At 43.2% G+C, this 24755-nt stretch overlaps 1 protein-coding gene across 1 annotated transcript; it reads left to right on the plus strand.

Annotated features, from left to right (window-relative positions):
- The first annotated feature begins 1496 nt into the window (after nucleotides 1-1496).
- Nucleotides 1497-24517, plus strand: zbtb47b (zinc finger and BTB domain containing 47b). Its single transcript, XM_070986021.1, has 6 exons — nucleotides 1497-1670; nucleotides 15682-17064; nucleotides 18399-18546; nucleotides 19088-19203; nucleotides 20541-20685; nucleotides 21190-24517. The coding sequence occupies exons 1-6, from the start codon at nucleotides 1668-1670 to the stop codon at nucleotides 21633-21635; spliced, it is 2241 nt and encodes a 746-aa protein (XP_070842122.1). The 5' UTR covers nucleotides 1497-1667; the 3' UTR covers nucleotides 21636-24517.
- The last annotated feature ends 238 nt before the right edge of the window (nucleotides 24518-24755 follow it).

Below are 24755 nucleotides of genomic sequence, written 5' to 3' on the forward strand. Positions count from 1 at the left end.
ATGCCTGAGGTTTCACATGGAAAAATCATTAGCCTGCTGTCACTTCGGGGGGAAATAGATGGTTCAGTTTTCACTGAATCTCTCCTCTTCAGTTTCTCTTTGTCTGAAAAGTTTAACAGCACAAGATATGAAATATTGAACGCTTTTTTTTAGCTGCTACTCCAAACTACATCAGGCCCGTTTACACTTTCAGAGACTGTATCTTAAATTAAAAACCACTAAATGCTAAATATATCTCGAGACTCGTGTCAGTCTGGGTCTTGACTTGGCAGCCTCTCGAGCGACTGTGTCCACACTGATGTTGTGGGGCTCGGCTGAGTCCTGGGCATGAAATGATGAATGGGACCCACTCCGGCTTGTGATCTTTTTTTTTTTTTTTTTTCAAACCTTGTTATGAGCATATTGACTTCTGCTCCATACAGTCTGCTCAGGAGTGAGCAATGGCAGCCAGGTCTGGGGATCCTTCAGGGGGGTTCAAGACAAGCTGAATGAGCCAACCAGGCAAAGTGGGCAACTTCCCTGGGTCCTAGACCCTCAGGAGGCTCCAGGTTTTGTGTGACAGTTAGAGCTGAAATGTCAGTAAATGAACATTTGCTAGTTCCAGCTTTTCCAGTGTGATAATTGGGTGATTTTTTCTGTCTTATATCACATCAAATGAATCAATAATGAACTAAAACATTAGTTTCAGCCCTAATTTGTTTTGTAATACTGTTTGCACCATTAAAACGCACTCTGAAATTACAGGGGCACCACCTGCATATTACGTAATGTGGAGGGGCCATGAGTTAATACCTAGTTTTAACACCTTTATTATTTCAGTTTGGCATATTCCTGAAATATGTGGTTAATCAAATCACCCAAAAAAACTAGAAATAATTATCTACTCATGCACACAGAATGGAAAACCGGTGTGGGTTGATAGGGGCCCATGTTTAATTTTAGTCCAAGGGCCCCATAGCAGGTTATTGCGGCCCTGGTAAGAGGAGGTTAGTAGTTTTTTTATTGAAGTGTCTGATAAAAACTTCAGTTTCCATTGGCCATTGTTCTCTCCTTTATGGCTGCGTGCACAAGCAACCTCATCCATCCCTCAGTGTGAAGAATTTTGACACCAAGAAGTTATGATGGGCTGACATGTGGTTCTTGCATGGACCATATACATTGCGTAAATGAAACTACAATGACTTCTGCGCCATGGGAAATGAACGAACTCCCTGACCTCCGCATCTGTCTGCCAGAGTGACGTCACACGGTTGCAGGAGCGCACAGTGAGAGGAAGCGCACCCAGGTTTGCGCCATATGGCTCAATGTCCTTCCCAGTCCTCCTGCGCACGCCAAATAAATAAATAAATAAATAAAAATCCAAGTCCAGTACAAAGAAATGCGCCTGTCTCGCAACTCCGCGTTAAACAGTACCGTGTCCCTTTAAAAACGTCTGACAAAAAGCCCATATGATCCCCGAGCTCCAATCACCAATTCCTTCTGCAAAAGCAGCCTCTGCATTTTTGTCTGTCTGAATGCTACAGCAGCACGGGGGGAAAAAAAGATTGAGGGATAAGGCAAAAACTGAAGAAATGTGACAATTCAACGGTCATTTTCATGGCGGAGGGAAAACTGGTGCGAAAGGAGTTATTCTGGGACTCCTTCGAGCCTCGAAACGCTGGATCAAAATGGTAGGCTACAGAGGAGCGCTGCATTTTTGTTTATTTTTTTTATTTTTTTTTTTTGTCCCTGTTTGATCTCTTGCAAATTTGAGCTACTTAGCAGGCCGATCAAACTTAACGCACTTCTGCCTCATTGTGTGTCGGGACCACTGGCTGTCATACGCGGGTTTTGTGCTTTGTATCCTTTGCGGTGAAGTTTGTAACTTGCCGACATTGCACAAGTTGGAAATTGAAGCTGCTGAAAGAATGCAATGGCTACAATAGCTACATTGATGCAGAGAAGGAGTTAAATTCCTTCATATCAGGGCGCTTCTGCAAAGGGCTCAGGTCGGGACTGGTGCAAATGTAGACAGGATGAGTGAAACTAAAGTGCACCCCCACTCCCCCACCCTCCTCTTTTCTCCAGCAGCCAGTGCAGGACAAGTTTGTTAGGCTTTGACATTCATGCACACATCAGAGTCTCCTCAGTGCGTCTGATAGAGGAGTGGATGTCACTCTTCATGTCTGGATAACTTCACTTTGCTGCAGGTGATGTCTGTAAAATGGTTCATTAAGCAGCTTTGCATGAACGTCCTATACAATTAGATGCAGATTTAACTCCAGTGTGTTATAGTCAAAGCAGAAAAGGCTTAACAGTGCAAGCTCATTGGATAATATGTGTTTTGTCTGCTGCAGGAGGTCAGTTACTTGACTGATATCTCACTGTGAACATGATAAACTTGCATTTTCAGCCAGAGACCATGATGTTTTTATTCCCCTCACATGAGCAGATATGAAGATGATTCTGCACAGACAGGCTGATAGAGTTATGGGAATAGAGGCGGATAGTGAGGCAGACAGTCCGCTCTGTCTCCAGGGTCATTTTAGGATGCCTCATTAGGAAAGCATGTGGAGCCTGATGCAGTGGTGGAGTAATCCCAGCACGCGTTCACATCTGGAGGCTTGGGTTAATATCTGGGTCAGGTCAGCAGGGTTAGCCCTGGTGCTCGCTGGGTGGCTTCTGGTGGGAGCAAAGAGGGAGGGAGAGGTTTTTGGTATTGCTATGTTTTTCCTCCCTTTTTTCTATTTGCTTTTTTTGTGCATGTGTGTGCGCATGAGAGTAGGCTGCGATAAACAAAGTGCAAAGTGTGCTTGGTGAATGCAGTGCACCGGTGATCAGATACTGTATCTTTGGTCTGTTTTGGTAAACATGCCCCAGATAATTTCTGCAATTACTTTGTTGACATCAAAAGCGGATTAGTCCCCTCTAATTTTGTTTTTTTTATCAATAGCCTCACCTAAACTCTCTTATTCATGGGTGGATTATTGAGCAGGCCTACCGGGCACAGGCCCAAGGGGTCAGGGGGCCCTTGAACCAGGGAATTGGTATGAAGTGACATTTCATACAGTTGACTTTTCTTCTTGCAAAGTCAATAAAACAACTACGAAGACATAAAATGACTACAAGTAGCCACAAGACGAGTAATAATAGATGAAAACTAACTATAAAGAGATGCAAAACAACTACAAAGAGATTAAAACAGCTACAAAGAGCTACAAAATGACCACGAAGAGCCTCAACACAAGTAACAGTCGATGTAAAACAACTTCAAAGAGACACAAACTGACTACAAAGACACATTAAACAACTATGAAGAGATGCAAAAACAAGTATGACTCAACACAAAATGACTACAAAGAGATGCAAAACGACGACAAAGAGACACCAAACGACTACAAACAATCATGCAGATATGTTGGTCGGGCTGTTTGTAGTTGTTTTGTATCTCTTTCATCTGTTGGTCTTGCTCATATGTAGGAGGGGTGGGGGCCTTTTACATGTCTATGCCCAAAGAGGCCCATTGTCTCAAGTCCTCATTTGAATGAAAAGATTGTTTTTATTTTTCTCTTAATTTGGTGGATTTGTGAAAATGTGAATCTGCCTCAGTTCCACACACACTTCAGATGATTATATTGTCCACTTTGAGCCGTCTGATACTGTTTAATTTCAGCGAGCTTTGTCAGGTCCTGAGTAGCTCCTTCTCTGTCCTCGCAGGGTGCTGTGAGTTTTACGTAACTGCCTATTCAGGGCATTCCTGCCCACCCTTGACTTTGAGGCTTCACTGTCTCTGGGTGCTGAGCGAGGAAACTGTCTTTAGTCCTTGTGACAAGTGCAGCCATTCCCGAGCCCTGGCAACGAACTCCAGCAGATATCTGTGGCCCCTGGTAGGAGGCCGCTCTCCTTGGAAACTTAGTCGGTACTGTAGGTGCTGCTAATTTATGCCCCTGAGATTAAGAGCAGTGGACAAGGCTGCAGAGAGCAAGGTCAGACTCACTGGGCTTATGTAAGGTTTCTTTTGTTCTTGATGTTAAAATGGCACAGGTTTCTTTGAGGTAAATATGGTTGTTTTCACTCGTTCGATACATCAGCAGTGCCAGCCAGCTTTTGTACCTTTTCATCTGGAGGAAACAGTTACTCTAATTTAACCCCAGTGCCTTTTTTTCTTTTCTTTTTTTTTGCTAGAAATAACTTCGTTATCAGAGAGGCCAAACACCTTTTTACCTTTGTAGAGCTTCATTTGAGGATTTGTATAAGCCATTCATTGTCAGGCATTTAAAGATATTTAGAGAGTTTTTGAAAAAGGGCTCCATCTAAAGTGTGCTGATAGCTTTTAACTGAATTCAGGCCAAAGAGAGAGACTTAGGAGGAGCTTTAAAGCAGATCAAAATGAGTTTTCATGCTGTTTTCAGAGATTTGCCAAGCAGGAAAGGAGGGATCCTTGATCTGCTAGTCACCAAATATTTGTTACACATTTCGTCAGACACACAGATTAATGTTTTGGTTTTATATAGGAATGACTTCCAAATCAGTTTGAAACTAGTTTGAAACTACTCATCTGCCACAGTGTCAAAAAATATTTCGTCTCAAGCTAGTAATTTATTTATTCAATTTTAATCCTTTTACCTTTTAAAGGAATAGTTCGCCATTTTGGGCAAGATACTCATTCGATGTCTTCCTGAAAGTTGCACTGAAGCATTGATACCACTCTTATAACTGTACGTTAAATATGAGCTACAGCTAGCAGCTGGTTAGCCTAGCTTAGCTTAGCAGAACGACTGGAAACAGCTAGCCTGGCCCAATTGAAAAGTCGCATAATCTGCCTACTGACATCTCTAAAGCTCACTAGTAAAGGCTAATTTATTTGATCCATACAAAAACTGAGTGTAAAAACAACAATTTGCTGTTTTACTGGTTACATGTCGGACAGTTTCCTGGCTGCGTGAAGTTGCCCGGCAACAAGCAGAGACTTCAGGAAGTTACTGCTCCCAGCCAAGAAATTGTCATGTTGTAAAAACCTATCGTAAAACGGCGAATTGACATGCTGGTATTTGCATTCTGTTACCGCTGGACAGAACCAAGCTAGCTGTTTCCTCCCAGTCTTTGTGCTAAGCTAAGCTACCTGACGCTGGCTTTAGCCTCGTGTTTATTGTACAGTAATGAGAGTGGTCTCAAAATTCATTTCTAACTCTCCACCACAAAGCAAATAGACCTACTCCCCAAAATGTCACACTATTCCTTTAAGCTCATATTCACCATTTCTCTGTCGTCCATTGATTGGTTGCGGCTATAGAAAGCCGACGCTCCTCCTCTACCTCTTTTTCCTCTCCGTCCTCTCTGACCTTCTCATCAAACATATCAACTGCCTCCACGCACACAAAGAGTGTTGCCACACTAGAGAGATTCCTCTGATAAGGAGCTCTGTAGAGTCTCGTGTTAGCCTCTTCTCTCTGTGTCATGCTATGAAAGAGATAATAAAGATATCACAGTTTCATCCCGTGTAATGGCCCTCGGGTACGTCTGCACCTGTTCGCTGCTTCACTACATAATGATCTTTTGTCTCTAATAGATCACTTCAAAGGTTCATCTTTCACTCCGTGTCACATATTTAGACAAGATTTAGCCCCTTCACTGGCTTGATTTTTGTCTGACTTGACTTGCTCTTGTCTGCATTTTACAAACAGACATATCTCTGTGCTCCACATTTTACTGTGCCACAGGTATTTGGCGTCACATCTCTGTGTTTACTGATGAATGCATGCACAGCAGGTGAGTGTGTGTGCGCCCGGCGTCGTGCACATGCGTGTACGGCGCTGGTCTGGGAACAGTGTGTTATGACTCCAGCAGAGCAGTGGTGTGTGAAGCGTTGTAACGAGTGTGTGAGGAGGAGATGCCAGCACCACGGGCCTCTCTCTTGGCCAGGCTTCCTGACTCAGCGCTTCCTCTCCCAGCTCATTGGCCCAGACACAAACTTCCTGGCAGAGCCTCAGCGCGGACGCTCTAACCTCATCGTTGCCACCCCCCTACACCCGCCTCCAGCCAGCTCCTTTGATTATCCAACCGCTCGTCAGAGTCATCTCAACTCCAGACTACCGCCGGTTGATGTCTTCTTTCAGCATCACTTCTGATTGGGCCACACACACGCTCACCGTCCCCAGTTCTACCAAAGGACAGACCACTGTCCAGTTTGCTCACAGGACAAGCCAATAAAAGGACTGCAAATCATGCAGCCGAGGCAATCCTGCTCATGCTGTCAAATTTCAATGTACTGTACGTCACCAAGATGCTGCTCATCCTTATTTTTGTTTGTGCATCCCAATTTCATGCTCGGGTAAGCACGTATCAGTTGTAGATTGGCTTGTCACCTGTGGTTGCATTAACATATAGATGGAAATGTATTTAAATCTACCACCACCACCACCAGGGCAGGGCTGGGGCAAGTCCGAGCGGCTAGATTAGGACAGGGAAAAGCCTACAGTGTGGAGGGGAGATTGGATGTCTAGGATTAGAGCAGCACTAATGCTGATAATATTGTCTTTATTAATTGCAGCCAGCAGTGAATGCAGTGGTTAAGAAAGTTAAATGTTTTAATAGGCTGAGGGGAATAAAATAATTAGCTAAAGTAGTGGAAAGAGAAAACTGAATCGCCAGCAGCACATTTTAGAGTAATTTAGGATTTGCCTTTTGCTGTCTGAAATTGTCCTGCTGTACATTTTACCTGAAATCTCTCTCAGTTTTCATGTGATGAGGTAGTTCAGTTGGTTGAGCTCAGCCATATAGAGTTCTTTGACTTTTTCTCCTTTTACACAGGCAATTATTCATCAATACCATGCAATTTTTTTGATTATTGATTAATCAGGAGGTTATTTTTCCTCAATTAAAGGGATACTCCTGTGATTACACACTGCACTTAGATAAAATCCATGGGCTTATGAAAGACATATTTCAAACATGAGGGCCAAAATCAATGCGGTAGAGATCATTTAGTCCAGTATCTTAGGAGTTATGTCCATATTGGACGATTCTGCATTGCATGGCAGTGTCGGCGCTGTCCAGCAGATAAGTTCTTAAAACCGACTGTACACTATCTGCCAACCACCAAACTGCTGACAAAGTTAGTGACTAGATGGTGAACATAGCAGAGAATTTAGCATAAAGAGTCAGATATTTCCCTCAGGAGTTGGTGGAGAACCAAATAGAGCTAAAAGGAGAGTGAATCTTAGATTTACACTCATCAGGCAGCCAGAAACATGACTCTAAATGAATACTATTGTTGCTCCATGTCTGCTCGATGTATAAACAAGGAACTGATTGATAACAGGTGTGCCATGTCAACTTAGAAGACGACATGTCAGTGTTGTTGCAGGTTTTACCAAATATCAGTTTTAGGAATAGGCATTATTTACCATACGTTGACCGTAGTTTGTTCACCGTAAGCACGATCAGCCCCTCGTTTAGGCATGCACAGACGTAGAATGCAAGACCTTTAAAAACGATGCCATTAGACATAAAATGGGTTTGCTGAATTGTTTAGTACTGATGTTCGGGTCTGTTTTCACAGGCTTAGCGGTTCGTCTTATGACTAGTAAACCAATCTTCATATATGAAGTGTGGAGCCCCTTTCTATATACAGTACATATATAGTATATACCTCATGTGTTTAATTTTAAGTTTAGATTTCACAAAGTCTCTCATAATGCAGCTCTTTGATGATTTGTTAGGCCTGATTTCCCACCAATCTGCCTCACATGCGCCATTGATTTACTAGATTATGTAATCTCATAACCTAATACCACAAGGTGTAACTATCAGCCTTAATACCATTATTATCCGATAAACAGTGCCATCCCTGTGAGCATTAAACTCCACTTTAATGTGGCTGTGACCTCAGCAGTGAGCATGCTGCCACCCACCACTGTGGCTCCCCCTTTTAGTCATTGAACATTGATTTTTATTAGCATTTTTTATCATAGGGCTGTAATGATCACCGTGGGGCTTGTTAAAAGTGAGACCTTGTCACTTGTGCTATTACCATTCTGGCTCATCTATGCAGGAGCATCATGTTTGATAACAGGATAATGTGACTTCAGTTCCCCCTTTTTTTCACGTCTTTGCATGCTTCAGCAGTGTCATCCCATATGCCAAATTTTGGTCTTTTGTATGCCAGTCTTCTGTTTACTGACGTGGGCACAAATGCATGATTATGATGCAGGTATGCATGCGTAGGTGTTCAGGGTTGCAGACGTGTGGGTGGATGTGCTTGTGCATCTGCTACTGTATATGCTTCTTCCACCTCAAGGTCAGTGCTGGGTCTCTGTGCTGATTGGATTTGAAGAGGAGAGGAGGGAGTATAGACTGCAGACAGAGGAGAAATCTTCCACTAGACGCATGGACGGATTATGAGACAAGGGGGCTGTGGGCACAGTCACTTAAAAGCCCCCCCGACTGAAAGAGTGTGTTTGTTTTGTGTCTCTTTGTGGCTGTTTTGTGTCTCTTTGTTGTATGTGTCTCTGTGGTTGCTTTACATGTCATTGTGGTTGCTTCATGTGCATTTGTGGTCAATCTGCATCTCTTTGCAGTTGTTTTGTGTCTCTCAGTGGTTGCTTTGTGTCTCTTTATGATCCTTTTTCATCTATTTGTGATGGTTTTTGTATATCTTTGGAGTTGTCTTGTGTATCTTTGTGGTTGTTTTGTGTCTCTTTGTGATTGCCTGTCATCTCTCTGTGGTTATTTTGGGTGTCTTTGAGGTCATTTTGTATTACTTTGTTTTTGTTTTGCCTCTGTTTTTTCCCCATCACTTTTATGTCGTTTTACTTCCCTTTGCAGTGATTTGACTTGCCTACCCAACACATAATGTTGACATTCACTCTAGTAAAGGAGGCTTTGGCCTAGGGGCCCCATGAGACCTTGGGCCCCTGGGCTTGTACCCAGTAGGCTTAGTAATTCATCCATGACTAGACACAAACACTGAAAGCAGGGAAACAACTTGGCAGACTGCTTTTTGTCCATGCCAGTCTTGCCCAGCCTGTATAGTAGACCAGATAACAAACCGAGGATTAAGCCATGCCATGATTCTCACCCACAGAATCAGAATTCACTTCTCTGGCTCAGCGTCTCTGGGACTAAACCTATCTGTCGTTTGGCGTCAGCAGCAGGGAAGGTCTGGTGAGCACACAGAGGACACAGTGTCAGTCATTACCCTGATGACTTTTTAATGGCTGTCTGATTGGACTCCGCCAGAAATGACATGCCCTTGTCCTGTTCAGTTTGGTTGTGTTTACACGTGACCTGATCCATTTCCCGCCACGTAAAAGCCCTCTGACGTTACTCTGAGGGCAAACTCGCCGTTGGAACCTGGTAGGGGTTTTTTTTCTTTGTGGAGAGTTTGTATTTGGGCCTGTCATGCTTTGCTCTCATCTGCACTGATGATGACTCAGGGATCTGTGTGTGTATGTGTGTGCGTGGAGGGGAGGGTGCTGCTCTCCCACCGTCTCCATGCCAGTGAGTGAGATGAGGCCTGACACCCTGCCCACTCTCCTTCCTCCGGGTGTCAGTCACGTCGAGCCCTGCGCCGGGCCCCTCAGCAGGAGGCCTCGCTGTGAGGAGGGCTGCTGAGTGTGCTCTTTACTGTAGGTTGAAGTGCTCCGTGGGTGGAAGTGGCAGAGCCTCCGAACCCCCCACCTTCCGGCTGGGTGACAAGAGGGCAGAGGCATGAGCTCATGGGATTGCTGTCTTCATGACTGTGGATGGTTGGCTGATCTCTTTTTGTTCCCGATGGGCATTTCCAAGTGGAGTGACTTCACCCCGCATATGGACAGTTTGACATTTGGCTGGTAGCAAGTTGCACTTATTTGTAAATTCATTTAATGAGCATTTTGTGGCTTGAGTGAGATTTGTACGTCAGATTGTGTTGCTTTGCAATGCAGTGTGCATTTGGAGGCAGAGCTGCACTCTAATTAAATTATTGTAATGGTTTTGTGATTAAAAAATACTGCAAATCCTGAATTACGGCTGTTCAAATTGACCAAAAAATAAAGAAATACAGTCAATGTATGGAATGTAAGACAAGTAAATCCTCACATTTGAGAAGCGTAACCATCAAATGTTTGAAAACATGCCTTACCATTGAATTTAGTGTTGATTGACGGAAAATAAATCAGCAGAATTTTTTATAATCACACCAAAGTTAAAGTCATTTATCAAACAGAAATGCCAAACATTCATCAGTAATGAAAATAATCATCTCTAATTTGATCATCACACAAAATTAAGTGTGAATTCATTGGGGAATACCAACAGACGAGTTTGAATGTTCGTTTTTGACCTTGGAACAAGCTGAATTTAATTTGTATCATAAGGTCCACTGACTTGGTTTCTCTGGATCTTTCAGTCACATCTTGTGGCCTTAATTAGAGTGTGCTCAGTAGTCCTGATGTTGGTTTACTTGTTATCACAATTTTGGTTGAGTGCCAACAGGTGTTGAATGGAGAGGAATCTCCATCTCCATGACAACTGAGCAAACTCCTCCACTGATGAAGGTTATGAGATGTGTCTGTAAGCTCCAGACAAAGTAAATGGACTGTGTGACATTGACACACAGTTTTTCCTCATAGAAATATATGTTTATGCTACACATACAGTAATAAACTATAAAGACAAACTTGTCGGTTTAAGGAAGGCGATGTGAGAGGAGTTCAGTCTGAGCAGTTTGTAGGCAAACAGAGAGAAAGCTGTAACCCCTGCAGTGTTTCCCCCTGGGACTCCCTCCTGCCTGAATACAACCTGCCCTCCCTCGCACTATTGATGTGTCCATGACTCTGTGCTGTGCTCTGACATTGGTCCCCGCTAATGGCTCAGTCTGTTGGCTGGTCGGCAAGCAAACAAGACAGTCAAGGTAGAGGTGGTTTAGTTCCCTGCTCATAAATCTGCTGCCATACGTGGTGAGTGCACAGCATAGCAGAGCTACCTTATAAGGGAAATAACAGCTTTACTTTACAGATGAGAAAATGCTGAAAATGATGAACATCTCAGGCATTGTTCAGTTTTAGTCAGGCTGCTCAGATTTACATGTGCTGCCCTGACAGGTGGCCATTTTTACAGATGAGCCTCTACTGCATTATAGTGAACAGACAAGGGACCTTTTAAAATGGCAGCTCTGTGGAGGTCACAGCACATCCAGAGTCTATAGCTGAGACGGAGATGCAGACTTTATAGAGTGGTAAATCTGCATGGGCCGTCCAGTGCAAAGGTGTGTAAGGGAAAGGTCATTCTTACCAGTGAAAGTCAAATTAGAAAGAGGGATTTCACTCTCGGACTCGGCTCCTTCTGGCTCAGGTCCAGGCGTTGGGTCTCTGCCAAGTGCAGGATTCACCAGTTACTCTCAACGTCCACTTTTTTATTACAACACATGTTGACCAATGAGTCGAGCCATCACTGAAGGTAACTAAATCAACAGTTAGTTAATGTCTTTTTCAGATGAATAATGCGGGCTCCTCTTTGGCCAAGCTGTAATCCTGTGCATCATCCATCAGAGCTTCCTCAAAACTGGATTAGTAGTTAAAAACTTTCAAACTTTGAATCCTAATTGAAGCATTGCCACCAGGCTGATCAGGAAAAAGTTCTTTAAATGCCTAATTTTCCTCCCAAAATGCATCAGTCTTTCAAAGTTGGACAAATTTGGTGTCTGACACATACTTGAGTGAAAGCCCATTAGACGAGTGAAACAGTGGACAGCTAGATTTGTTTTTGTGTCAGCTGTGACCTCTTCCAGACGCTTAATTTGACGTTTAATTACAGCACATTCATCTAACCAATTAGAATTAAAAAAGCAATGGATCAGTGATTAAATCTGCTGTTGAAGACCATGTTACATGAGCAAAAGCTCCAGAGAAGCTACTGACCTCGTGCTCTGTTTGTTCCCCAGTCCATGAAGTGCTCATAAAAAATGGAAATTTGAGTTCCATGACAACTGGGCAAACTCCATCTGCTGATAAGGATCATGTCAAATGATCAAAAGCCCCAAAACTTCTACTAAATGGACCTTTTGGTTTCTGACCTTCCAACATTACATCTTTGACCTTTTCATAAGGCCACCAAAGTGTGAACACAGTACACAGTGAAGATGTTTTTATTGGTTAAATGCTGTTTTTCATGTATGTAGAGGCAGAATCTTTTCTATAACATGTTCAAGTGAAATCAGTAACATTGTTATGGATTAAAACACATCAACCTTGAGAGCCGCCTTGTGAAACGGACCCTCTGAGGCTTCTACCATGCAAGATGATCCCCTCACATGTTGTTTGTAGCAGATGAGAGTGGAAAGGGTGTACAGAGCTTTGATTGAAGCCCATTCAAATGACGCCTCTTGTTGGGTGCGCCTGTTATCCCCCCCGCTGCGTGTTTGTCATGGGTCAGGCTAGATATGAATAATGTATTGGCAGACATCTGACTGAGAGGCTGGTTAAAGGTGGCGCTCCCTCTAATGACAGCAAACAAGCTCGCTCCCTGACATTTCCAAGCAAAGAGGGGAGGCAGAGCGAAAAGGGGTGGGGGGGGAGACAGAGAGATAATGACAGAGAACGATGGAGGGAGTTGGGTGCAGATTTTTTTAAATGCGAAGTACTCATTCGATTTGTTTGGCGACAGTATGTGATGAAATATGACAAGATGGCTTCGTCTTCACTGCATATTGTTACAGACACAGTAGCTGCATGCTAAATGCAACTATTAGCTATTGGATTAAAATGTTTTAAATCCTCTGTTTAGATGAAAACAATGCAATCGTTCATTGACTGAAACCCCTCCATTATTCAGCAGCGTACAGATTAGCTGTTTGAGCATCCGCATTTTAATGTTTTTGCTGGAGAAAGATGCTAATAATAAGGTTATTAATTCTGAGCACATGATTGAACATTTAGATTTCTTGCAAGCGCATGAATTATATTAAGCAAACAAAAATATATTTTGATGCCGTTTGTGTTACAATTCACCACAATTTCAGCCAATCAGAGAAAAAGTAGCTAATTTCTGATGCTAGTATGATAATTTATTACTTGTGAAGTAAAGAAGCACTTTAAGAATAGTAAGTAGGCATAATTTACCCCCTGTGAAATTCTGTTTTTAATCTAGTTTAGCTTTATTAGCCTGCAACCTCACTGGTTTGATAGGCAGCTAGCTAACATCTGCCAGATAAACAATAGCTAAGTAAGCTAGTAAGCTAACTCTCCATCCCAAACTCAGTATTGAGGTAAAACTTCACAAAAAAAAAAAAACGCCACATGGTCCTGTTTTACAGGTGCAAATGACGAACATCATTATTTTGCATTTTAAATTAATTAGGCAATTTTTCACATCCATAAAAGATTTATGGATAACAATTAAAAAGAAGCATCAAGTGATCGCTTGTTGTTTTGTTTAAAAGATTATGAACTAAATATACAACTTAAAGTACTGTGTCATTCAAATACACCTGACTTCAAACCTTTAAAATTGTTGTTTCATTTGTTTTGACCCAAAGCAAATGATGTTATGAAACTGTTGATATTCATCCTATAGAATTGAATCTATAACTGTGTTGTCCTGTTTGAATCCCAGAAGAAGAAGCTGATCACTATCGCTTAAGGAGCATAACTTCCAGTCTGCAACTTATACTTGATCTGATTAAGGCTGCAGCGTTTTGCCCTTGGGCGATGTCTGTAGCCCTACACAGAGAGAGATAACATGATCTCCACTCCTCTCTGGCTTGGAGTCCAATTTAGCAGCTCAAAACTATGAATAAATCTAACACTCCATAATTGAATTCTTCAAACGGGCCAGATTTTCAAGGTTAGGCCTAAATGCAAATCCATTTTCCAGCCTTAACAATGAAAAGTCATTTTCATTGATCTTAAAAAGAAAATACATTGGGCAGAAGGGAAAGGCAAAGAACTATTTTCAATGCAAAGAACAATGTAGTGTGATTTTTTCTCATTTACGACAGAACTTCACATAAATACCACAATGGTTATTGTTGCAAAATGACTTAATAATTTAATCTTTTTTCCCTTTTCTTTCTTATGTATTGTCCTATCTCTCCTCCTGCATGCTCAGCTGTAAATACTGAAAAAGAAGAAATGTAATTTACAACTCATAGCCACATCATCTCCAGCAACAAATCAGCCAAAACAAGGCTCGTATCAATACTTGTCCTATTGTGTCTTCACGCGATGCCTTGAATGATAAATTCCATTAATTGTTTGGAGGGTTATTTAGTATTTATTCAGCATGGTTTCCCTAATTATTTCTCCCGACGTGTTTTGTCTTGTGCATAATTCTCCATTCCTCAGGGACAGTGTAGTGAGTGGGTGTGCTGAGAGAGCCGGCTAATGGGAGGGAGATGGCTCTGAATACCAATGCTCCGACTGGTCGGCCCTTGCAGAGACCAGACACTGTGTTTGTGTTTGTGTGTGTGTGTGCATGGTTGCACATCACATATGCGTGTGTGTGCGAGTGTGCTTACTCTGTTTGCTGCTCTGTCCCCACTCACATCCCGTCTGGATCGAAACCCTGCCCTTCCTGTGCTAAAATAAACCCACCTTGGGAAGTTGAGGACCTTGCACAGAGCGCTGAGTGTTACACCTTTTGATTTTCTCTGACTCGCATCGTGCAGCATGCATGCAGCCTGTGACTTTGTGCAGCACACTTAGGAATACAATACAACACCTACATAAAGTCACAGAATAATGGCAATGTTATGTGATGGAAATAAGCTATTGTTCAATTTCAAACAAAAATAATCTTATTTCCAGAGCTCCATCTGGAGGTGAAGTAGTAGTTGAAAGCTAATAAAGAGGCTCATAAGTAGAACTTGTTAAGACAACTTGTCATCTATTATTTACTTCATTGCTTTTATACACACGGTGTCATGGCTACATGTCTGATCGCTCTTCAAACACTGTTTCACCTTGAGCGGTAAACGATCATATTCGTGATCCCTTTGAGTTCTGTGGGTAAGGACTTGCACATATTTGATCCCCTCAAAAGAGAAGGTGAGGGACGATGCTGGTGAGAGGGAGGCGCAGAGCTGAATGCACATTTAATCAGTCAGTTGTCAGTTACTGTGTCTGTAGTTGTGTGTGTTGCTCGTGCTGTCAGGAGGTGGCGGTTGGAGGAGAGGAGATGTCCATTCTTGTCAGATACTTAAACATCTGTGGTCCGGTATGCTAACACTGCGCTGAGTCACATCCTGGTCACTGACAATCACTGATACCAAACACACAGTTAATGATGACACACGGCGCACAAACAAAATGAAAGCAACCCACGGCAGTAATGCATAAAAATACCCTGACACGTGTCTCCATCTTATCATCTTATCATCAGGATTGCTCTATAGGCTACAGAGTCTCATTTTGACACCATATGGAAGGTATCACAACATACCACCTTGTCAAGTTACGAGATGTTTTTTTTGACAAGATATGCTGGGGGGTTTTTTTGTGAAATAACATGACAGCTGTGTTATAAAAAGATGAAGTGATACGTTGTTATACCAGGAAAACTGAATAATTTGGTATCTAGTAAAAACTAGAAGTGTTTCTTGTTATAGCAGTATGCTGCAGTAGAGATCTAATTGGCTCTGTATCCAGGTCTTAAATGATCATGGTACTGTGTGGTAATGTAGTCCTTTCTGTCTTAACCTTTTCTCTGTCGTTCTCCCTCCAGCTCATAGTGGAGAAGACCACAGACTTCCCCTCTGCTGAGTTCTCTCTGGTGGAGGATGTGGCTCTGCACTTCACCTGTTTGATGGACAGGCTGAACGAGCAGCGCCTCTTCCAGCCTGACCTGTGTGACGTCGACATCGTTCTGGTGCGTCAGCACAACACCTTTCCAGCCCACAAGGGCGTGCTGGCGGCCTACAGCCCTTTCTTCCACTCTCTTTTTGCCCAAAGCAAACAGCTGCGGCGGGTGGACCTGTCGCTGGACGCCCTGACCTCACAGGGCCTGCAGCAAATCCTCAACTTCATTTACACCTCCAAACTGCTGGTGAGCAGCCGCACTGTCCGCGACGTGCTCAACGCCGCTACCCTGCTTCAGATGAGCGACATCGCAGCCTCCTGTCGCGACCTCATCAGCAGCCACTCGCTGAGAACCACCTGCGCAGATATGGCCAATCAGGAAGGGCTCGGTAGTGGTGACCCAGCTGCTGTAGCGATGCCCCCCAGCCAGCTGTACTCAGAGATCAAACAGGAGTCAGAGCTGGGGAGGGTGTACAAGAGGGAAGGCAGCAGCCCGTTCTCTGTTAGAGTGGAGGAGGCAGGCAAGGCGGCCTCCCAGCAGAAGCAGTATTACCAGAAAGAGGACGGGTCAGGGGGCGGGGGGAGCACAGGTGTGGCTGCTCTGTGCAAAGTTGAGAGCAATGGAGATGAGTCAAAAACCGCTGATGGCCACACCTCCTTCAACAGAGACCAGATCATTGTTGAAGTCAACCTCAACAACCAGACCCTGAATGTGTCCAAGGGATCAGAGGGCAAATCAGCGACTGCCTCCGAGACGGCCACCATCTTTGGTCACTGCCATGACAACGACAGAGATTCAGAGGACGATGAGGAGAACGAGGTGGAGAATGATGACACGGTTGGAGAAGAGGATGACGATGACTTGAGGAGGGGGGACGTACTGGGGCACAGCAGTGAGGAGGACGATGAGGAGGAAGACGAGGAAGAGGAGGAGAACACCCTAAACATTCCAGGCTTGGAGCAGCCGGCCATGATGGATCGACCTCGTCGGGGCACCAGAGCCTTTGCCATGGCGGGTACAACTGCCTCCATGCGGCAGACACTCACAGAGGCCACGCTGGCCAACCAGCGGCAGGGCGGGAAGAGGACGCTGGACACAGAGGGCCTGGGCCAGAAGGTGAGGCTGGAGGAAAAGCAGCATTTCCCATGTAAGAAGTGCCCTCGCGTCTTCAACAACCGTTGGTACCTGGAAAAACACATGAACGTCACTCACAACCGCATGCAGATCTGCAATAACTGTGGGAAACGCTTCCTGCTGGAGAGCGAGCTGCTGCTGCACCAACAGACCGACTGTGAGAAGAGCATCCAGGTATGATTCAACCGCAGCTAAATCAGTTGATTTCAAAGGAATACCTGCAATCAATGGATTGGCTCCAAGAATATGCATGCAGTTTATTCGGCTTGAGTTCAGCTTTGGTGAACTAAATTTGCGTCAGTGACCAATAACGAGCCATACTGACAGCGCTGACCGCTGAGGGAACGGAGAGCCACAGAGTCTAAAATTAAGAAAACTTGAGATTTATTGGCTGTGCAGCACATCCACTTTTATTTAACCCTTCTCTGTCCGTATTAACCACTTCACAAAAGAGGAATGGTTTGCCGACAGTTACGTGTCTTCTGAACAAACTTGTGAATTGTCTCCTTGGCAAACAAACTGCCTAAATGAGCTAGTTTGGCAGTTAGCAAACTTATTAGCTTGGTGATTTTCTTCCCTCTTCAGTAAAACTCTTTTTATATAGAAACTGTTTTTACATGGATGAGCAGTAGTCCGTCAGTAATGCTTTAGTGTTAAAAATGCCCAATGGGCCTTGGGGGAGGCGCCCACTCAGGAGACAGGAAGTGTATACCATTTCATACCATTGGCTCAGCTTGTAATGGGTAATCTTGTTATAGAGCATCTTTGGCGGAGCTAACTGAGGCTGGACGCAACTTGACACAAAGCTCTGCAGACACTCCTTTGGCCTGAAACAAATTATTGCACTCTTCATTTGCATATTTTAGGAGAAATATCTTTCAGTTTATGCTTTGATTTAGAGGTGACACGGTGTGGTTGCAGTATTTTCTTAGACTTGACACTTGAATTAAACATCAATGCAAGTTAAGGTAAAGGAAGGATAATGCTTCATCTACTGTACTGTCAGCAGTAAAGTCTATATCAAATAGCTTTCGTATGATTTTGGTTTCTTCTCTTTATCTCTGACCTTATTTTGTCATCCTCGTGTCAGACATAAACCTGTGCCCTTTGTTACTGTCGTAGTTTCAGTTTTGAAGGTATCATTTTGTCGGCAATTAGGAAATGCACAGTTGCAATCATGCAAATATATTAACACTGATCAGAGTCAGTAACTCAGTCAGCTGGCAGTCAGTAATAATACATTTTGATATGTCTCAGTACTTCCACCATCAGCCACTCTGCAGTGAGCAGCTGGACTCCTGCTGTGGTTTTGAAGATCATTTGCTGCTTTAATCTACTGACTCTAATTGCTTTTTTGGTACAGTGCACATTCAAGTATCTGTGTAAGCTCACACACCTGGATTGTATTTGTAAAGACTGTTCCAGATAATGATCTTCCTAATATCCAATACCCGAAATAGCTCCAGTAATAACTATATTTTGCTTCCTCTTGCTTTTTTTTGTCTAAGTGTGTTACATGTGGCAAGGCCTTCAAAAAGCTGTGGTCGCTACACGAACATAACAAGATCGTCCATGGATACGCCGAGAAGAAGTTCTCCTGCGAGATCTGTGAGAAGAAGTTTTACACCATGGCTCACGTCAGGAAGCACATGGTCGGTGAGTGGCAGCGAGATCAGCCATCCTGGTTGGTCACTTTGTTCCCGTTTGTGACTTTAGGCTTCCTTTTCTACATCCCACTGATTGTTGTGCAGGATTTGTTTTGGGTGTTGCTTTCCTCTCCCACTTTTTGGGAGATAAGCATCTTATTTCCCAGACGGGCATACCTCGCTCCCTGTGCACATCTGTGTTTTAGCAGTATAAAAGAAGGGTGTGTGTAAATTGCCGTATGTCACTCAGTCCTATTTATCCTCCACACTCAAGGAGTGACTTGAGAGTTCGATGTGGAAACTTACTTAACTTAGCTTATTTACTAGATGAGACACATCCATTGTATTTAGCGTCTTAATTAGCCAATGAAAAAGTGTCTCAGTGTTGTTCCTTAAGTGCTATTTCAGGGTAGCAGTTTGCTTATTTGTCTTCCTGTTGCTGTTTGATGAAGAGTGGCTCAGTATTGAATATCATTAACTTGTTTTATCCCGTGTGTGTGTGTGTGTGTGTGTGTGTGTGTGTGTGTGTGTGTGTGTGTGTGTGTGTCTAGCCCATACGAAGGACATGCCATTCACCTGTGAGACGTGCGGGAAGTCGTTCAAGCGCAGCATGTCCCTGAAGGTTCACTCTCTGCAGCATTCAGGAGAGAAACCCTTCAAGTGTGAGGTCTGAGCTCCTTTCATTCACTGCTGCTGCTTCTCTCCAATTCACTCACATGAAGAGTTTTACTCCAACTGAGATATCCACCACTTTAAAACCTGGAATTTCTTAAATTATTGCTGTCTTGAATGTGATTTGCTTTAAGTTTAAGAGTCTCTTTATGTCCTTTGCTTGTACAAGACTCGTTGTCAAGGAATCCAGATGAGGCAGGGATCCAGATGTGCTGATCCAAGAAAACATGATGACTAAAATGAACAGCCCATCAGTGCTTAAAGGAATTGTTGGGCATTTTGGGAAATTTGCTTATTTGCTTTCTTGCCGAGAGTTAGATAAGAAGATTGATACCACTCTTGTGTCTGTACTGTAAATATGTAGCTACAGCAAGGAAAGGGTTAGCTTAGCTTAACATAAAGACGGGAATCAGGGGAAAACAGCTGGCCTGGCTCAGGTTTCCTGCTACTGGCTGTAGCTGAGCGGGGTGTCAATCTGTTCAACTAACTTCTTCTTCACACTAGATAATCTGTTTCAATCTCACCAGCAAACCAGACACTTCCCAACCTGGCACGGAAATCTGATTTTTATGATCCACATATTTGATTTGGAATAAGCTTTTTAAGCCATACGTGCTTCCTGAGACAACCCTCCCCATTTATCCGGGCTTGGGACCAGAAATAGGAATGCACTGGCTTTTGCATCCTCAGTGGCTGGGGAGCAATGAGGGGTTCAGGGTCTTGCCCAAGGACACTTTGAAATGTGGACAGGAGGAGGGTGGGGATCGATCTGCTCTACCTTCTGAGCCACAGCCACCCTCAATCCTCAGGTTGGGTGGGGGAAGTTCTGGCCCCTCCCTCATTACCACCACTGAGGTGGCCTTAAGCAAATCCCTTAACCCCCAGCTGCTCCAGTGGAGCTGCTCAGTGGCCGACAGCTTTCAGGTGTGAATGTGTAATGTGAAAAAGCCAAAAATTCCCAAAATACTCATGTGTTTTCAAATAATTTAAGTTAAGTTGTAAAATTGTACCTATTCTTATATTTGAAGTTTCATAACTCAACATGTGTAATACCCATAGTGCAGTTCATATTTCACAATAAATACTTTGGATTTTATCATTGAAATCTGTCACAATGTGTTTCACAGAAAGACAGGTCTCATAGCTGAGACTTGAATTAAATTTGTCACAAGACAGATTGGCGTGTGAGTTTTCACTTTTATGGATCAGTTTCATTTATCCTCAGATGGAATGAAATAAACCCATCGAGTGCTCTTTTTCAAACTCCCATTTATGAGACTTTTGATGATCGTTAAGGCTTTGTGTAAAAAGGTTCACTGTGTGCCATTTCAGAACTGCAGCGAGCGCTTCCAGTACAAATACCAGCTGCGCTCCCACATGAGCATCCACATCGGACACAAGCAGTTCATGTGCCAGTGGTGTGGAAAGGACTTCAACATGAAGCAGTACTTTGACGAACACATGAAGACACACACTGGTGAGTCACCTCTAGCCCTATTTCTGAGGACTGAATCCCAGAAAATTAGCATGTTTTAGACAAGCATTAACATAAATTTTGGCCACTTGGGGCCAGTGGAAAAAAGCTTTATACATAAAATTCACATGTCGTGTGTACATGCAGAGTTGCTCATATGCTGAATGCATCTCCTTCCTCATGAAATATATGCAAACCTAATAATGTGAATATTTCAAATCCTGCGTTGTATGTGTTCATGTTCACCAGCTTGCAATCCTTTGCACATTATTGCCACCAGCTGTTGATCATTAGAATAGCGTGAAACCATCAGCATGCATGAACATCTTCTTGCACAATCACAGTACAAATAAAATGGAGGCCAACTCATAGAGGCATTGCTCCATAGTGCAACTAGTGGTCAAAAGCTCCATAGGGTACCTTTGAGTTGATGTGGCAAACTGGTTAGCAAAAAGTGGACTGAAAACGTTGGCGTGTTTTCAGCTCTTTGCGTCCCTCTTTGCGCAGGAGAGAAGCCGTACATCTGTGAGATCTGTGGGAAGAGCTTCACGAGCCGGCCCAACATGAAGCGCCACCGCCGCACCCACACCGGGGAGAAGCCGTACCCCTGCGAGGTGTGCGGCCAACGCTTCCGCTTCTCCAACATGCTCAAGGCCCACAGGGAGAAATGCTTCCGCGTCAGCAACCCCATGGTCACTGACGGCAGCAACCCCCTCGGCCTCGACCAGCCCCTGGCCTCGCCCGCTGTGGACTCTTCCAGTCAGGTGCAGTTGGGGGCGGCGCTTCCGGCCACGTCTGTGACCACACCCGCTGCTGCCTCTAGCCCCCACCCCCTCCATGGAACCCAGCTGTCTCTCCCCTTGCTGCACTCCATGGGCGGGCTGCCTCCCACCCCTCATTTACCCCCGCCGCCTCCCCTGTTCTCTGCTGGTAGGATGAACTCCAACAACTAACAAATCTCTGTAGCATCAAAGCACTTTTATTACTTTTTGTTTGTTTTTCTTAGAGCTTTTAAGAGGACTCCTGCAGCAGGAGAGTGATGCACCTCAGTGATCTTTACACTGAGGGGGAAACTGACTGAAGGCTACATGGAGGCCTCATACAAAAAACACACATACACCTACCACAATAAGAAATAGTTATTTTTTACTCTGTTAAATACAATAGATAACCTCAAAGTCCAGTAGGACATCTCGTCACCACGCTTCTCCTCATGAATTTCACAACTCTGTTCTGGTTTCATTTGGGATTTTTCCACTACCACACACATCTCTCCGGAGCCTTGCACAATGCGTTGATTGTAGCATCTTTTACAAAGTGGGAGGAAGAGTTTCCTAAATCTTCACTCTTGCGTAGGTCATCAGTCAAGTGAGAACCACACTATGATGAGAAAAAATGCTTTATTTTTGGTCGTTCTCTGCCAAGATGTAGCGAGTGGTTCTGGTCTGACCCAGCAATAACCAAATGCTGATTTGTCTTTGAGCATATACTGTACATGTATATGGCATTGCCAATAACCAAATCCTGTTAGCTCACCCGCTATAGTTAGACAAAGTTAAACAGCATTTATAATCGATCCTGCACCTTACATTTAACTCTAGTGATATTTAAAATGTAATCCTAATTGTCTTCATTTTTATAATCGTGGTAGTGTGTAATTCGTGGCACGTTGCGTCAATTTGTCAGGACGTAAGAGAAGTTGTGATGTGTGGAGAGTCAGTCGTGCAATGCAGTGTGTGGTGTTTGTGACTGTGTGTGTGTGTGTGTGTGTGTGTGTGTGTAAGAGATGTGAAGCAAAGACGGGAGATGAGGATATTTAGATCTATGTTAAGCTAATCAACGCTTGAGCTTCCCCGAGTCAGGAGATGGAGAAACTTGTCGACTGGTATCTTTTGCTTACATTAAGCAAGAGCGCTCCTCTCCTGTAGATCTGGCTTTGAGACGATATGGCACTTTTCTGTGACTTGTTAGTAAATCCTAATGTACTCAGCCCTACAGTGTATTTGTAGGTTTAAAATCTAATGTTAATGTTAACTTCCAGCTCATTTCCCAACTAAACCTGATCTATGTAATTAGTAACCAAGAGTTTAGGGATAATAATCGCAAAAACCTGCTTATGTAGCTCATTAAGTGTGCACGTGTCATCATGATGTATATTGTGAAATGGTAAACAGTATATTCCAATGCCTAAATCTCTCAAAGAGCACTGACAGTGATTATTTTTGGCACAACAGAGCGCATCACTAAAAGGGCTCCTTATGATTATGTCACTGTTATAAACTATAACAGAGCTCTGTAGAAGCTGATCAGAGACATTCAGTGTGTAATACTGGTCAAAAAATGTGTGGCTCTGTGCACACTTTTGACAACTGTTTGTCATAAACCTACTGGAGTAGAATTAAAGAATATTAAATCAAATCCTTGTCAATAAAAGTTTTCCTGAAGGAATATCTGACATTTAGGGAAATAAACCTATTTGCTCCCTTGCCGAAAGTTAGATGAGAGGATTGATTGATACCACTTCCGTACAGTGCACATTAAATATGAAGCTAAAGCTAGCAGGTGGTTAGCTTCTGTAGCTTAGCGCAAAGACTGGAAACAAGGGGAAACTGCTAGCATGTCTGGTTGAAGGTAAACAATCACAAGTGTAAAAATGTCAGTTTGTGGTTTAATGAGCTAAACCAGTTAGCTCATCTTAGCATAAAGACCAGCAACAGGGGGAAACAGTGAGCCTGACTCTGTTTATCAGCCCCTCTAAAGCTCATTAATTAGCCGAGTCCCTGTTTGCAGTCTTTATGCTAAGCTAAGCTAAGCTAACAGACTACTGGCTATAGCTTCATATTTAATGGACAGATATGAGAGTGGTATCAACCGTTTCATCGAATTCTCTGTAAGAATAAACGTACGTCCCAAAATGCCAAAATATTCCTTTAAATCTGACATTTCAGTCAATGAATTATCCAAAAAGAGTCTCTGTGCACTACTGATGCACTCCCGCTCACTTTATCTATAGATAGCCTACTTGTAGTGTAGCATTAACCTGTAAATATTGTTAAGATGTGTTTCTTCCTTGTGATTAATTCCTCATGTTTACATTTGGAGAGTCAGTTGAATGTGCCCCCACATGTGTCTTGGCTGGTACTACCGAAAGTTGGAATTTGTGGATAAGCTTTTGTAAATGTAATAAGACGTCATTGTTTATTTAAAAGACAAATTTAAGCACCTTAGTGTTGTCTTAGCTCACCCCAGTTAACATGCATTTCTTAAACTGCCATGGAAAAATGGTGAGGGCCACATCAGATGTTATTTGATCATGGTACTTTGTCTTTTTTTCTTCTCCATGTGTCTAACACATGTTTTGTACTTTGATTTGCTGCTTTTGTACAGGGTCCAGTTTGAGACTGCCCTTTAAATGAAAAGTCTAGAGCTGTTAAATTGTTGAATATATCCTGGCTGTGATAAATCCAATTTCGCCTTACTGGACAGTTGAGCTCCAGGGTCAGAAATGAGCTGCGGTGTAGACATTTGGAGCAGTTTGATGAGGTAACTGCCAACATTTTATACCCATCTAAGGTTTGTTCTGGTCATCGGTAGAGAGAGGACTAAAGGCAACCTGTCAGTGTATCACAAACACAAGGACTGTAGCTCTCTTGTGGCATCTCCGTAAACTGCGCTCTGTTAGCCATCGTACAATAAAGAAAGAGAAAAGCCTCCCTTAGAGTACATTAAAAATGTACTTATTGAGTATTTTCACACTTCCTTGTTTTGAGAAGCACTAGCCCAAGAGATAATACTGAGATACTGTTGCTGTAGTTTGTGTATTTGCCTTACACTTGGAGGGATGTGAATGTTTCTGTGTTATGGATGATGGTGGTAGCTGATGGTAAAGGAGGAGGGATAGTAGTTAATACTACTGATTTATGCACTTTGAATTTGATTGCCACACTAGCCCATGATGGGGTTCATGTTATGCAGATACAAGATGAAAAGTAAGTAGCAGAGAGGTGTACTGAAAAAATGATTTCCACCATCAAATCTAAATCCAAAGGCATACGTATTACATTTAAATGTAC

Source organism: Chaetodon trifascialis, chromosome 18, assembly GCF_039877785.1.
Source record: "Chaetodon trifascialis isolate fChaTrf1 chromosome 18, fChaTrf1.hap1, whole genome shotgun sequence".
NCBI classification, from domain to species: Eukaryota; Metazoa; Chordata; class Actinopteri; order Chaetodontiformes; family Chaetodontidae; genus Chaetodon; species Chaetodon trifascialis.